We start from the raw sequence: 16,942 nt of genomic DNA on the forward strand, positions 1-16,942 counted from the left end.
AAAAATACTTGAAAGATTCAAAACCTCCCTGAACATGTTTGTGTGTGTTACACTCCAGGTGATGCTGCTCTAGCAGTGGGGTTGGACTAGATGATTTTCAGAGGTACCTTCCAATACCTGCCATTCTGTGACTCTGTAATACTGCAGAGAGAGCATTAGATACCTCTCCTGCCAATGAGGGAGATGGCAACCAAGATGGGAGAGTCATTCAGGGTTTGATAAACTACCAAAAGAGCAAACACTGGCTTGGAGAGTGAATCATTTTGAAGCTCCCAGGTTTGTGCATTCTGGCACTCAGCAGCTCATGGGATCCTGCAGTTCTCTATTTTGATATGTTCCTCTCCTTCCAGGCACAGATAGCATCTCCTTACATCAAACTCAACTACCTTATTACCAATCTTCTTCCAAAAGTTCCATATGGAAGAAGGTGGGCTTCTTTCTTTAAATGTAGTTAGGCAGGGAACACTTAAGTCTGACACCAGAAACTTCCAATACCTTGTTGGGACCTCAGAGTGCACAAAGTGCCTTCTTTCCTGCCTTCTGTGACATGACAGATTGTTCCAGCTGAGCCCAAAATCTTAAAAATTAGTTCTTCCCTCCTCATTTAAACTCTTAATTGACATTGAGAAAGTCTCCAGTGAAAAAACCTCCTGTTAATTTTGACTGATATTAGAGTATGGCTTGGAATCCAGTGATGGCCTCACCATGACCAGAGAGAGCAAGAGATGCTTAAAAAAGAAAGCTGATCCAAAACAAAAAATACAAAACAAATTACAACAATGATTCAACCACTGGTGAACACAAAGAAATGTAACAAAATTCACCCTTTCAGGTCTGATTGGCCCTTTATGTATAAGCAATATATCACAATCTCTAATGGCTTTAAACAATGCTAATATATTATGCTAATACATTAATCAAGTCTTCCAGTCTCTAGGAATGCAGAACAATGTATACTGTAGTCAGTTCTCGAGGGATATTGACAGGACAACATTCTCAGTCCACAGCTAAACACAGCAAACTTGGCTTTCAGGTACATAACAAAATTAGTATATATTCGATAAGCCACAATACCATGGCTTTTGGTGTTCTTCTTGATGCCATGCACACAGTCTGTTGGAATTATGAAATAATTTATCTTTAACTTTCACTGTGATGGAAAAAGCTCTCATTACTCCTCATTTGTTAAAGCTAAGAGCATGCACATGAAGAATTACTGATGTTCATCTTGTCATTCTGTCGCAACTTGGCCCCAGAGGTTTTTTTTTCTACTGAAAATGTAATGTCTGACAGAAGAAGCAGATAAAAATGCCCGTAAAAGAAAAGATGAGGAGTAGCAGCTCAAGTTTCATAACACAATACCATCAGCACTTCTGTCAGATAATCTTACAGTGTAAGAAATTACTTACAATTTTCAGGTGCCCTCAGTCTTTGGCTCTTCTGATGATGAGGTCAACTACAGGTGTAATTGACTCTATTTTTCTAGTGGTTGTTGGTGTGTAGCCCGTCAGAATCTGGCACAACACCAAATCCCAATCCACAAAGGCCAGAAACCATTCAACAAACTATACAAAGTTTGCCAGGGTTAGATTTAAACTGCAAACACCTATTTGCTCACACTGCAGAAACTGTTCAGTTGTTCAATCATAAACTGCTTTTTCTAAAATTTCTTTGCAGAAAAGAGGTCTGGGTAAGAGTCATCTTTAATGATTAGAATGAGGGAAAGAGCACATATGTGACAAGCATTCCATTAACAAACTGTTTTGGTGGTAAGGGTGAATGGATTCTGATCTAGTTTCTTCCACAGTGATTTTTGCTGATAAAACTGGCACTAAAAATGCATAATAGAAAATAATTTAATATTCACCAGACAAAAACGAAAGCCTTAATACCAAACATTGCTATAGGACTTGCTGGTTGGGGGAAAAAAAGGAAAATAAAAATAAAAATGGAAACAAATTTAAAAATTAAGCAATATTAAGTGAGCTTAATAGGGTTTTCTGTTCACATCCTGTTCCATGACAACAATGAATAATGGATTTCTACTCTTGTTAAAGGATGGAACAACCTACAGTTAACACCACACAGCCTAATGATAACTTAATGACAAAATAAAATAGTTATGTATAAAGACTGTGCCCTACAGCCAGATATTTTTCAGGAATAAAACTTATCACAATAAGAAGTGATGAACCAGAAAATCAATGAAAGAGAACTGATTTGGAAAGTGTCCACAGGCAAAAACCTTGGATATGTAAACTGGCAAAGCTGAAGTAGTAGCCCAACACCATCATGCAAAAGTTTTAAAGAGCCATAGGAAGTTATGTCATGGGTTTAAACACAGCTGCAGAAATCCTACTCCATGAAGCACAAAGGGATAAAAGCAGAAAAAATTTCAAGCAACTACCTCTGTTGTTTATAAAAATTTCATATATCCTTCTTTAATAACTGACAGTGTACTTGAGAGGAGATTTGCAGTTTTAAACTAAATTCTGTGTACAAATGTTGGATACTTAAGAAAACAAGACGATGCACTCATATTCCATAAAACAACTGGTATTTTGGGGACTTTAAAAAATGTTTTCATCCATTTTAATGGCATCAATTTCAAACTGCACTTCATTCCTGGAAACCTTACAGATGATTTACTCAACTGAAACCCATCACAATTTATACCAGTTCATTGACACAGAAAACTAAGTTGACACACCTTTTTTCCATCCCTTCCATTTTAAGGCAAATTCAGCTAAGTGTTTTTCTCAAAGATGTGTGTCCAGACAGTTCTCAAACAGCTCCAGGGATGAGGATCCCTGACCTTTAATTGTAGTCATAACTGGGGAAGCTTTACTAATGCCAATTCAAGGCAGTGACCTTCATGCCCTACATGCTGTAGCTATGGAGAAGAATCACAGAACTGTTCTGTTTGGCAAAGACCTTTAAGATCATTGAATCAAACAAACATAACTCTACCAGCAATTAACCTAACTCTACCAAGTCCAGTGTTTTAACCATGTTCCTAAGCACCACATCTACACATCTTTTAAACACCTCCAGGGATGGAGGCTGCACCTCTCCAGGCAGCCTGCTCCAGTGTTTGATAAGCCTTTCAGTGAAGAAATTTCTTCAAAAGTCTAGAAGATTCCCCTGGCACAACTTGAGACTATTTCCTCTTGTCCTATTGTTTGATACTCAGGAGGAGAGGTCAAGCCCCACCTTGCTACAACCTCCTCTCTCCAAACATATTATTCCTTTTCTCTCTGCCTTATCCAGGTACATCTTCACCCCTCAACATTTATTTTTTTTAAAATGATCAATACCAGTTCTTTTTGACCATTCTCCCTGCTCTCCCTTGATCGCTTGGACTCACTTCAGCTCCTCCAGTTTGGTTTTTTTTTTTAAGTGTCGTACTTAAACCAGATGTATTATTTGACTGGAAACCTTAGCAATAGAAAGAGGAATGTGAAATTATTTTACATGAAGACTCTGCTGATAGAACAGTGCCTTCTTTTGCTAAAGCAACAATATTACTGAGTCTTTACCTTAACTGAAAACCCCAGAATCTTTCTCAAAGTCATTGAGCACCTTACACAGAGGTGACCTAAGGAGAGCCCAGAACCTGCCCACACTGAAACACTGTCCAGTTTGTTCTAACCATTTTCTCAATATAGTTTTGAATTGAAAGCTGTTCCTACAAACACATTTGCAGTACTTTCCAATTTCATGGAATGTGCAAATTTATTATGTCTATATTCTTCCTTAAACACAAGCTCTATCTAGTTTTCTAACCATTTCTCAATTCCAACTACAGTATATTCATGATTATCATATTCCACAAGTCCATTTACCCAAATATTAAATGAAATAGGACCAAAATTTCACTAAGATATATATTGACAGCTATTTATCTAATTTCTTTCAATTTGGTAAGTTACTGACTTCAAGTTAAACTCAGATACCAACAGCTTTTTCTCTCTGCTGAGCATCACTATTCATAGGCAAATTAAGAAAGCAAGAGACTTCTTCCACTTCATCTATATGTAATATGTGATGTTAGGACTGATTTGAGGATAGAGAACAACATTTTATGGATTGACTTGCAGGTGGAAAGATTTCACCTGGAAACACCTTTAAAAGTCTTAGACTTCAGAGACCATGGCTTTGTATTCAAAATAATTTGCCTTAGTCCAGTACAAAAACCTGAGACAGCAAGTATTGGATGTTTTCAACTTGGTTCTTAGTAACTGAAATCACCCACCCCAAAAATTCACTAGGTGGCAGTGCACATCAAGCTGCAATAATTTCTGCAAGACCACAAATTCCAGATTAGTTTAAGATACACCCTGAAGCACAGCGTGTGCACATACTTGTGGCCTCACATAATTATTTCTCACAATAAAGCTATTGAAACTGTCTATCTGAAGCAAGGATGATCTGTTTGTCAACAGAATTTGCAGTTTTAGGAACTAAGTAATGCTCATAAGACCTAGTAAAAGCTACTGTCTATTATATTCAAAGTCACACATCTTTATGTAGGAATCACAATGTAATCATGAGGTGAATTACTCACACAAATAATGACTATAAAGAAGACACATCTGAAGAATCAGATAACATGATAATACATTAGAAACTTCGTAGATGTGATAAGTATTTTATAAGTACTCTCTTGTAAAGATATTAGTCTATGGACTTGAATTCATTCCCAGCTAGCATGAGACTTAGGCACATTGATATAAACACACTCACCAGCCAGTATTATGATTTCAGTAAATTCTTTTTGTCATGTCTGAAAATGACATTCAGTTAAGGTCATAATATAAGAATCATGAACCATATTCATCCCCATAAGAAATAAAGGAGAAAACTGAAATAAAGAAGTCTTTTGCTGCAGAGTTCTGAAACATTCCTGTTTGCTTTGTGTTTCTGGTCACCAATATACAGTGTTTGCAAAATTTCTGTTACGTACATTAAGAATAAATAATTTTATTTGCATAACTGCACTAACCCATAGAAGAAGAAAATTTCTTAGATAAGGAAAAAGTTCAAGAGCCAAAGGCATTGTGGGCACAGGGCTGCTGAGATGACTGGACCCTGATGAGGAAGCTATATTGTTTCTAGTACCTTAATATTTTGAAATGCATTCTACCATACGTAGAGCATATGCAAAACCAATTTCTGACACATAAGTCAACTTCATAGGGGAGGAAGGAGTTGATTATGAGAGTGATACTTGCCTTCTCGGAGGCAATCATTTGAAAAGTAGAACCTTACTATCAAAATACCCTTAGAAAGGAGTGGGACTCGTTCTAGTGCTGCCAAGCAATCTGAACAACAAGAAGGTTGCTGAAATAAGCCATATGGCCACACACATCCTGACACCAGTTCTGTGTAATACTTGCACAAAGAAATGCACTGTAACTACAATTGGTATGGCATCTTCCATTTCAAGCAAATTCACTCAAGCGAAGGTCCTGAAGGCATTTGACCTGACAGCACAAACTGCCTTGCATTTACGCTGCCACCCAGCTCTTCATAAAAGTCAAGATTTAGTTTTGTATACTTCAGTAGAGAGAAACAAAATGAGGCCATAAAGAAACTTCATATGCAGATAGGTATTTTAATGGACATTTGTGCTGCTAAACTAAAAAGGAATTTTTTCTCAGACTAGGTCCTCTTTTAAGAGCTAGTGCATCATCTGTGTCTTGTAGAAAGAAAAGGACCAGATAACATAAGAGTTTTTCTTCACATTAAACAAATTTTATTTAATTTCTAATATAATTTTCATGTAAGGGAAGTGCTGTCCTTACTGCACCAAAAAGTATTTATAATTAATCCCAAGTAACCCATGAAAAAAACCAATTGCAATGACACAGCAGCTCTCTCAGTATTAAGAAATAAGACCACACAGGATGCAGTAAACACTTGATGGTTTTCATTTTCTGAAGACCTAGAATTTCTGTAAAAGGAAGTTATCTTATATCCTAATTAGAAACTCACTATTTAACCTAAAGGGAGTTATGGTAATAATAATTTTTGCAAAGCATTCCAGACTATGTGCAAAACATTTGACACTGTCCTGCACGACATTCTGGTCTCTAAACTGGAAGAATATGGATTCAATGGATGGACGATGGGTGACCATTGGATGGTCACACCCAAAGAGTTGTGCTCAATGGCTCATTGTCCAAATGGAGGTGAGTGGCGAGGGGTGTTCCTCAAGGGTCAGCACTCAGACCAGTGCTATTTAACATCTTTGTTGGTGATGTGAACAGTGGAATTGAATGCTCCCTCAGCAAGTTTGCTGACAGTGCTAAACTGTGTGGTTAAGTCAACATGATGGAAGGAAGAGATGCCCTCCAGAAGGACTTGGACAGGCTTGAGAAGTGGGGTCCTGCAAACTGAAGCTCAGCAGTGCCAAGTGCAAGGTTCTGCACTTGGGTCGAGGCAATCCCATGCACAAATACAGGTTGGGAGGAGAAAGTACTTAGGGCAGCCCTGACAAAAAGTACTTGGAGGTGATGGTGGACCAGAAGCTTAAGGTGAGCTGTCACAATGCACTTGCAGCCCAGAAAGCCAACCATGTCCTGGTCTGCATCCAAAGAAGTGTACCCAGCTGGTCAAGGGAGGTGATTCTCTTCCTGTACTCTGCTCTTGTGAGACCCCACCTGGAGTACTGTGTCCAATTCTGGACTCTTCAACATAAGGACAGAAAGGTCCTTGAGCATGTCCAATGGAAAGCCACTAAAATGGTCAGCAGCAGCTGCCCTATGAAGATAGGATGAGGAAGTTGAGGAGGCTTCCCAATAGCTGAAGGGGGCCTACAGGAAAGCTAAGGTAGGGTTTTTTGCACAGGTGCATAGTGAGGGGACAAAGGGAAATGGTTATCATGTGTCAAGATTGTCAAATTTGGATTTCTTTAAACAGGCACAAGCGTAGCTACGCATATTTACAGAGGGAGCTGAAATAAAGTTAGTACTTTTGCTTCAGTTTTGACCTTAAGTTCCTTATAGAATACACAGAATATAGCCAGAACACACATAACTAAACATTACAAAATCATCTGAGAGAAAGTAGCTATCTACTTATCAACACAATTCCTCCATTCTTACAGAATCCCCTCCCAGCACCTAATTCTCAAAGACACGTACACACACCCCAGAAAAGCTGTGTTCAGACACAAATTATTTCTTTGAAAGCATGATGGAAATGAATCCAGCATCAGGTCTTGCTTTGAAACATGAGGCCGCTGACTGGGTAAATACGAGCAGATCTGTGTATATTTCTCAAGATAGCAAACAAAAAGCCAAACGACAAAACTGAACAAAGAAAACAATTAATTTAGCTGAATTCATGTAACTTAAGTCACAAACCAAGCATCAGAATGTTAAGGCACAGAAAAATAGAGGGCATTTTTCAACATGTGACCAGAGGTGTTCAACTACTTTGTCTACACTGATTCCAAGAGTTTTTTTAATTTTTGAAACTTAATCTCAAAGAATTAGCTCCTTTCTGCCATTTATGCTATGCAGAGTCTTTTTGTTCCCATTTAAAAAGGATACTTAATGAAAATAAGTAAAAATAGCTTGCCAATATATCCTGGAAAACAGTTAATCTCACTTGGACACATCCTTCACATTCAATATTGAAGAGACAAAGATACCCAAATTGATTTTCAGTCATAGTTTCTTACAAAAAGTAGACTACTGCATTACCATTTAGTTAAAAGATTACAAACATGAGTCTGGCCCAAGGCCCAATACCGTGAATGGAAAATCTCACACTAACTTCAAAGGACTTGGGATCAGTCCCTGTAATAACTACATGAAAAACATTCCATTTGGGGAGATACAGCTACATAGCACTGGCTAATAAAGTCAATGTGTGTGTTTTCAGTGGTTGGAACTTTTTCAGGAAGAGTTATACTGGGAAGCAAACAGATTCAACTGCCTAACAGATTATTAAAAATAATAATAGTAATAATAATTATAATGTTCCATGGCCATTTGCATCAGCCCCCACCCATGACAGTGGACAGTCACCTGCTACTGAGAACCAAATATTGCATTCACAAGGGGTGACCAACGTGTTGCTTAAACTGCACACCTTAGTGAAATGGCTATTAACAAACACATCCTATTTTCATACTTACAGAACTCATTTCCAAATAGTAAAATGGGTTATCTTTATTATATGAAACAATCATTAAATGGAAAAAAAAAAAAAAGTAAAACCCATTTAAAACCCATTTCCATTTCTTTTAAGAAAGTTCCACATCCTTTAAAATAGGCATTACCTATTTGAATAAGCAAAAATTTCTCAGGCAAGGCTCAAGACACCTGCAGGTTTATAAATCTTCATTTCTATTTCTATTGTTTAAAAGGTTTATTTCTTACCCCTTTTCAGAATGCAAGTATTTTACAAAGGGCATGTGCTATGCAAAAATAAACTATTAAAACTGGCTGTTTAAAGCAAGGAAACAAAAAACAAAACAAAACAAAAAAAAATTTTCCCTCATAATTTTTCAGAAAGAAGAGTTTAATCTGTTTCTTGAATGCAAGAAAGTCATAATATTGCTTTAAAAATGTGAATTATTTGAAAATTTGTGAAGTGTAAACTGCATTTCCTTCTTGGTAGCCATTTGAAGTGACTACAAAATCTTGTATATTGGTAACTGTCCAAATCTATCCATGTAGAAAGAAATGGAATGCATTCTAAATACAAAATACTTAAACAGCAAATATAGGGCTCAGTTTCAGTCAATTTTTTACACCAGAAACTGATTTCATTCATAAATTTTAAATGTAAAATTTATTTCAAGCTAACTAAAAACAAGATCTGAATTTTACATTATCACACTATCAACTTTCTGCTAGCAGTTTAACAGAAGACCTGATAACATTAAAATAAAACAATAATAAATATTTAAAGAGGTAACTAGATGAAACAGGTTATGCTGAGGGCAAATCCAGGTTTCCTGTTTGTTAAAGACAATCAATAATGGGGATAATAATGAGTTAAGTTGCTGCAGTCAGAGAAACAACAGCACTACTGCCAAATCTTATAAAAAATTAAAAAGGCTAAGGATCTAAACACAGGAAACATTTTTTCATTACCACTATGTTCAATCAACTTTTATTTTACAGAACTAATAATAACAAAAGTAATATTTAGCACCCAGATAATATTTCCTGCTAAATGACATGCAAAGTAAAATCAAAATCTCATTGACAAATTGGAAAATGTTCTTGTAATTGCACAGAAAAGTAGCATCTTAATCCAGTATACTTACATTATTGCATTCTCCCAGGAAATACAGTGCAAATCCATCAGCTTTTGTAGCTGCCAAAGCAATAACAAAAGAAATAATTGTACTCACAGGGGGAAATCAAACTTACACAAGACCTCTGAGGTGAAACCACAGATTCAGTTCCATTCGGGAGAAACATTTACAATTCTAAAGGTGGAGTTCTATTGCTGTCTCTTGAAACTTCCCAGACCCTACAAAGTTAGAGGTATGAGATAATTCTTGTTTTCCCCATTGTCATTTACTACATTCTAAGACATAATTAGGAACAACCTCTTTATGCAGCTTATTCTTATTCCAAGGCCTAATGTCTGTAAATTCAAAATAATTCATATGACAGTATACAAGTAATGTAAGAATATGTCTTAACAATATAATCAATGAGATAACATTATTATTTCAATGAGTAAAATAAATACCATTCATAGATGGTAAGCTCTATTAGTCCCTGCCTTAAGATACAAAATTACAGAAAAACAAGACATCGCAAATATTGCTATAAAAATGTGTTTCAAAAAACCCTATTTTCTTCATCTGCTCCATATTAAAAACATGGACACACACCGGAAAGTTTATACTTGTCAGATTTCTGCCAGATTCAGATTGTTGTATGAAACAAAGTCCAGTTCCTTAAACTCTCAAAAGTTGAAAGTCAACAAACCATTGTAACTTATTGCTAACATGAAAACTCTCAGAATCAAAAGAGAAGATAGCAGTCAAATGTTCTGTACTCTGGTTTACACATTACACTTTGGTTTTAATTCTGCTGGTCTTTCTAACAGTTAATAAACACTAAAACCAGTAAATGTACATCGCTGCTACTAGTTTTTTATGAATGAACACAAGAACACATTTAAAACATTTCAGGCAAGTAATTATACTTGTGTGTAATCAAATTAACTGACTTTCTGCCTTTCTTTGACAGAAGGAAAAAAATCCCATTGTTATTTACTTGCTTATTGTCAACTCTAAAACATTAGCGAGAGAATTCAGGGCATAGTAATTTACATTCAGATTTTAAATCCTTCACCTGCAGTATGGAAACACATTGAGTTATGAGGAAAATGGACACTGTAAAGGAAATAGATTTTTTTAAATATCATCTGCTTTACAAAAGAAAAAAAACTTGTAAAATATAAGCAGAACCTGTCTTATAAAGCCCCTTGCTTTCTGTGTATTATAAAATATAGGCTGATTTGCTCTGACCTGGGCACTGATATCCAAATAAACATTTAAGAAAAACCAGTGAACAGAAGTGGTCCTTTCAAAACCTCATGTATATGAGCCAAAACTAGTATTCATCACTAGAAAACAATAAGTAGCAGGGATTTTAAAACCTTTCTACAGAGCTGACTGAAAGCTAAATTGAACATACTACTACTTCCTATTGAATTCTGAGTACATCCACTCTGGCTAAAAAGAAGCCAAATTAGACATATTGTTACTGCAAATTTTTTTGTTTTATTTTTTAGTTTTTGATCAGGTAAATTATTTTCTTGCCACAAAAAGTACTTTAACCACATAGAAAAAAAGGTTAAACAACTGAATGCAATTTGACAACATGCAAAAGATATACCCCGTTTCAGTAACATCTCAGTATTGCTTCAGGAATTCAAGTATGCAGTGATATTATCAATAGGTTGTTGGGTTTTTCTGCTTTCACATTGACATTGCAACACCATCATCACCAGAATAGTTTATTCTTTAGTTCACTTAACAGGGGACTCAAATTTTGGTACTGGATACACAGCTCCCTCCAAAGATGAAGTTCACTTCAGCGCAGCCAGGGATTCACTGAGGGACAGAGGGTGAAGAACTGAGAAACATCCAAAGAAAACACTATTACCCTCAATACCTGTCTTCATTGATTACCTGTCATTCATTACCTGTCTTACCCAGGTAAGAAATGCACTGTGCACTGATGCAAAGTAACAGCTCAGATGCCTGATTCTCTTTCTTACCTATTTTAATGATGCTGCTCAGTTCATACAGAAGTAGTTGGTTATCTCCTCCCGTATCCAGGCGCTGTTCTATGTAGCTGTTCAATTCGTACACCACACCTTGCATATTCGTATCCTGGTACTACGGAAGCAAACCCAAAAAGAACATTATAGAATAACTCAGATGTATTTTGCAAATTTAAAACATATAAATTAATTTAGAATACGTTGAGACCACAATGAAGAGTCAATCACAACTGTCCTAATCCAGCTGCCTGACAAGCTGGGTCACTACTGAGCAAGAGGCAGAGCACTCCACTTTGCTCTGTTAGAGATTTGTTCAAAGTGTACCAAGTACACCCTGAGCAATTAGTAGTCATCTAAACTTGGCCCAGGTCACATGACAATGTCTCAACAAGAAATATAGATGCAACAATTATAAGGTAGGTAACCTTCTTCTCCTGACTTTTAAGTTCATACTAGCTAGCTTCCATAGCATCTTCCACCTTAAATTCATGAACCAGATGCATAACTGTGCCAAGCACCAGAGCCTCGAGGAGGCAGCTCAAGGAGCTCAGCCCTTCAGCAGCAACAATTAACACCAAGAAATCAAAGCACAGAAATTGCATTAGTTGAAAACATGCTAGGCACTTTGGCCTAAGAGCCATTTGTTTCAGCTAAAGACAGCTGACAGCCAGCAAGAGATTACAAATGAGTTAGGATGTTTAGATGGGACCCACAGAGTGCTGACGATGAAAGAGTATGACATGGCGAAAATCTCATAATGAGATGCAGCCTCCTGTCAGGGGCCCAGCTGCATTTTGTTATCCTGAGTCCTGAAAACAAGTCCTGCAGGGCTGACAAAACTGGCAGTAAATGTGCCTGTGTAGCATGACAGCATCATGAAGAACAGTTTCACAGAAAGCAAGACTTGGCAGTAAGTAAAGATTCATCACCCTGCCCAAAACTGGTAATGTGGTAACTGAAGAAAGTAATACAGTCAGTTACTTATTGAACTCGGTGATGCAGTAAATTATGGTGCTGAAACTAAAAATGAAGCCGGTGATATCTAGATGAAATAACGTTAATTGAGAGACTAAGAATTATTTCCCTGCTCATTCATACTTCAGAATCAAATGTAATATCGACCAGACAAATGTAAACTGTACTATGGAAAACACCATGAAGGTTCAGAGTACCACAGTCTACGCACCACTTTCATGCTTTTGTGCATATACATAACTCTGCTCTCCAGATCTTCCCTGTCTGTAAATTCAGGTAAAATTGCACATATGCTGATGTATTAAGCCCATAATTTACACAATATATCCCATGCTATAACTTTTATTTCCACTATTACTTTCCTCTGTTTCTACATACAACACTCTATGTCATGAATAGAGAGGATACACCTGGCTTCTTAATCTGCAAAAAAAATCTCACTAACTCCACCAACAAAAAAATCAAGTCCTTATTGATAATACTAATTAATTCCTTTAGATTAAGCAGATCTTAATCTTGACTTTAAAATAGGTTCGGAGAACATACAATCTTTGCCATGACCCCTTCTTAACTCATGGTATTGTACTCATCTATTGCTCCAGATGGACACATTAGAACACTTGAGACCAAAGTTGTCCAAAATGTTCCTAGCATTTAACAAATATAACACTTAATAATTCTTTTTATAAATTGATGTGATGATTATAAATTTTGACAGCATAAGGTCATGCTGCATATATGCATAAACTGCTGTAAGTCTGAGGTTTACAATACAGCATACCATTACCATTATTAGCACCATATGGCAGCTGGTAAGCTTCCATTGACTGTCCTCTGTTGTGTCCCAGATTTACCACTACATGATTCCTCAGTAGGAAAATAAAATAACAGTTTCATAAAAGTGGAATTTTGATACTTGCAATATAGCGGTAAGTAGCCATACAATAGAAAAATAGCAATCAAGAGATTATGTTATTCATACATGTTAACAGACCTGCAGAGATATACGTAGCCATGTAAGGCAACAATAGCCAATCAAGCACGCATAAAGTCTTTATCATGTGGAAAAATGTCTCCTGGAAATAAATATATATCTCTTCACCCGTGATGCACACTCAAAGTTTAAAGCTAATATATTAAGGAAATGCATTACCAGAGCCCCCTGGCATAACCACCCTAGCAGATTAATAACTTTGCCTGTAATTAAGCAGCAGTTCAGTGTGCATAGTAATTTCAAAATAAGCTATGTGCCCATTACCAAAACCTCTGTAACATAAGCTTGCAAACATTCTCAAAGGAGGACAAATCATTGCTTGCATCCACGTTACTACAAAGATGGTACCTGCACAGTACATATAGTTGTAATACTGCATATTTCTATTGCTGACAGTCTGTGGATCCACAACTGGCCAGAGGAATAGAACTTGTCCAGATTCACAGTTAAGTAATTCTATGATTTGCTCAATCACCAGCAACAAATTACTCCATCATGCTGTAAAATGGTGTTATTTTTATTATAGTGAAATGAAAAAAAGTTTTTTTTTATTTGGTTTTAGGACTTTTAGATTGGATAACCACAATCATGTTTGGTTGAAAAGCCACAATATTCTTTATGAAACCATATATTTAAACACTGAATACGTCATCAGCAAACCTCGGTACAAGCACTATCCATAGGAGTTCCTAACAGACCTGAGCATATTTGGTGTAAAACTTAATTTAGGAAAGTAATTTCTCAAAAAACTTCAAAACACTTTGTGGAAAAAGAATATCTATTTGTCATTAGATATAGCATAAGTACTCTCTCAATTCTTATGGTAGTTTACTTTGCAATTTAAAAATTAATAACACTCAACTCCTTTTACTTAATACTTTGTTCCCATTACTGATTTCCTACTATTTAAGACTCTGTGTCAACAGGTAATTTGGTACAAAACTCTGAATTCCAGCAACATTACATTAATACAATTTAAGTGGACTAAAAACTGGTTTAGTGCTATCATACTGGTATCATATTTCTATGATACAATTGAGAATGGAAATGCTGTTGTAAATATTTATATAAATCCTGCAAAAATGTCATTCTTTCATATTTATAAATTTTAATATAAAAATATTCGTATGGTTATCTGTCATCAGAATATTGTGGTAAAATAAAAGATAGCAATCCCTGACAGAAGATTTAAGAATAGTGCTGTGACTTAGATATAAACAAAAAGGTTGAGAATTACAAACATTTCATTTCATGAAAGCAGACACTAAAATGTCATAGAAAGAGATGAACTTTAAGCATTCATCATTCTGAACAATTAAGCCACACAAAAATATTCAAGGACACAATTTAATATCTAAAGTAAATTTTATGTATGACAAACTGAAATGAAAATTAATTTCCATGCTTTCATGGTTATAGGATAGCTGTGCCAGGGGCATTTTTAGCTCTTGCAGAACAGAAGAAGCCCTTCTGTTGCAACAAAAAGCCTTTATTAATACATCACAGACTAAGTAAATGCCAACATAATCCTGAAGTTGATCTGTTTTCTCTAACTTCTTAAAATGTCTCCTGAAGAGCAAGAGAATAGCAAGTTCCTAGGTAATAATTACTCCCTACTACAGAGCTCCACAGCAACAATTGCCTTGTTCTGTAACAGATAGATGTCTTTTACAGACCTCATAGTATATGATGTTATCATAGGCAAGGGGAAGCTAGAGTAAATGAAAAGCCCAAATCATATGTAACTTGGAGAAATATGGCCCAATATGCTTTGGAGATGCAGAACTTCACTGGATGAGAAAAAAACCCACAAACATGAAACCAAAAAAACAACCAAACAAATCAACTGTGAAAACCACAAAACATGGGATAAAGTGGCCGCATCCAGATTAATTTTGATGTTGGTTATTTTTCACGTGTAATTTTGGCATTGTAAGCTGGTTTCAGAGAATGTCAGAAAGAACCACAAAAGAGAGATTCTTGTCCACTGCTGCAGGCAGCCTCCAGCCAACTGCAGGGCTATGAGATCCAGAGCAGTAGCTCTCTGGGAGAGAACTCTTTGGGAAGGACAGCGCAAGTGTTTTGCTCAGGAAATGGGAAAAGGTGCTGACCTGTCATATGAGTATGCCTCAGAAACAGACTTCTGTGAAAGCAGGGATCAATTCTTCCAGCAAGCACCAAGCGTTTTCTTAAAAATTTTCAAGGCTCCTTACCAACCTACTCAAGTGTTATCAGACTGAAATGCAGAGAGGCCCTGGGAAAGCAATATGGATCTTCATAATCAGTGCTTCAGGTCCAGTCTCTGGTGCTATCCCAAACTTCTCCTATTCAGTTTGCTATTGTGCAGGCTGGCTGGACAGAATGTGCAAGGAAGACATCAGCAGTGCTATGCGAGCTAATGTAATATATGTTGACTCAGAAGAAAGGCCACAAAGATGATCAGTTTCAAACTGAAAGAGGGTAGATTAAGGCTAGACATCAGGAAGAAATTCTTTAGTGGGAGGATGGTGAAACACTGGAACAGACTGCCCAGGGAATTTGGAGATGTTCCCTCCCTGGAAGTGTTCAAGGCCAAGTTGGATGGGGTTTTGTACAACCTGGTCTAGTGGGAGGTGTCCCTGCCCATGCAGGGGGGTTTGACCTAGATGATCTGCAAAGTCCATTCCAACCCAAACCATTCTCTATCCATTCTCTATGATTCTATGTTGTGTCTGTCCAGTGCTACCCTATCCATTTGCAAGGCACTCTAGAGGTGTCAGAGGCCAAAAATGTAATCTTAGACATGTAAGCAGGTTAAAAAAAAAAAAAAAAAAAAAAAAAAATCCAACAAGAAATAAAACAAGGCTCAAAAAAGTAAAGACATGAGACCAAAATGAAATTCATTTTTTTTTTTAAAAAAAAGACATAATCAGCTGTTCAGATAAGAGCAATTCCTGGACCAGTACTAGGAACCATTGGACAAACAGAGGCTCCTGTAAGAAAGCTCAGTTGTTGAAGGGCTTTAAATCACTAAGAACAAAGACTGTAGCTAGGCATGTACATAGGAGGAGTTTAAAATACCTATTCTCCGGTTCCATCAGCTAGCATTTCAGATCACCACTTAATAACTAATCAAACCACCTAAATTAATCTATCGGTGAAAACACCACGACTTGCAAATGGTGAGTCCAAGTAATCCTGTATAGCAGTTTCTAAAAAAAAATTAAAAACCCATGTGCTTAGACAGGGATTGGATTTCACTAGAAACACCTAGGTCATGAGAACTGAAATGTGACAACCTGTACTCAAACATCAGTCTTCTTTTCAGAATCATAGAGGGTCAGGGCTTGGAAGGAATCTCTAGGGATCATCTAATCCCTTGCCAAAGCAGAATAACCTAGATCAGGCCACACAGGAACACATCCAGCTAGGGTTTGAAAGTCTACAGAGAAGCAGACCACAGCCTCTCTGGGCAGCCTATTCCAGTGCTCCATTACCCTCACAGTTAAGAAGTTTCTCCTCATGTTGAGGCAGAACTTCCCATGTTCTACTTTAAACTCATTTAAACCCATTATTCCTTGTCCTATTATTAAGCACCACCGAAAAGAGATTTACCTCATCCTCTCGACACACACCCCTCATATATTTATAGACATTAATAAGATCCCCTCTCAGCCTTCTTTTCTCAAGGCTAAACAGCTCCAGTTCTCTCAGTCTTTCTTC

At 36.7% G+C, this 16,942-nt stretch overlaps 1 protein-coding gene across 2 annotated transcripts in view; it reads right to left on the reverse strand.

Moving 5' to 3' along the window:
• PDE10A (phosphodiesterase 10A) overlaps window positions 1-16,942 on the reverse strand; it is a 180,374-nt gene that overhangs the window by 51,735 nt on the left and 111,697 nt on the right. For both annotated transcript variants that reach the window (XM_008504991.2, XM_030448590.1), the window contains exons 4-5: window positions 11,266-11,386; window positions 9,290-9,339 (exon numbers count right to left, since the gene is read on the reverse strand). In XM_008504991.2, coding sequence (XP_008503213.2) covers window positions 9,290-9,339; window positions 11,266-11,386 — 171 coding nt within the window. The remainder of the gene's footprint in view (window positions 1-9,289; window positions 9,340-11,265; window positions 11,387-16,942) is intronic.

The sequence above is a fragment of the Calypte anna genome, chromosome 3 (genome assembly GCF_003957555.1).
Source record: "Calypte anna isolate BGI_N300 chromosome 3, bCalAnn1_v1.p, whole genome shotgun sequence".
NCBI lineage: Eukaryota > Metazoa > Chordata > Aves > Apodiformes > Trochilidae > Calypte > Calypte anna.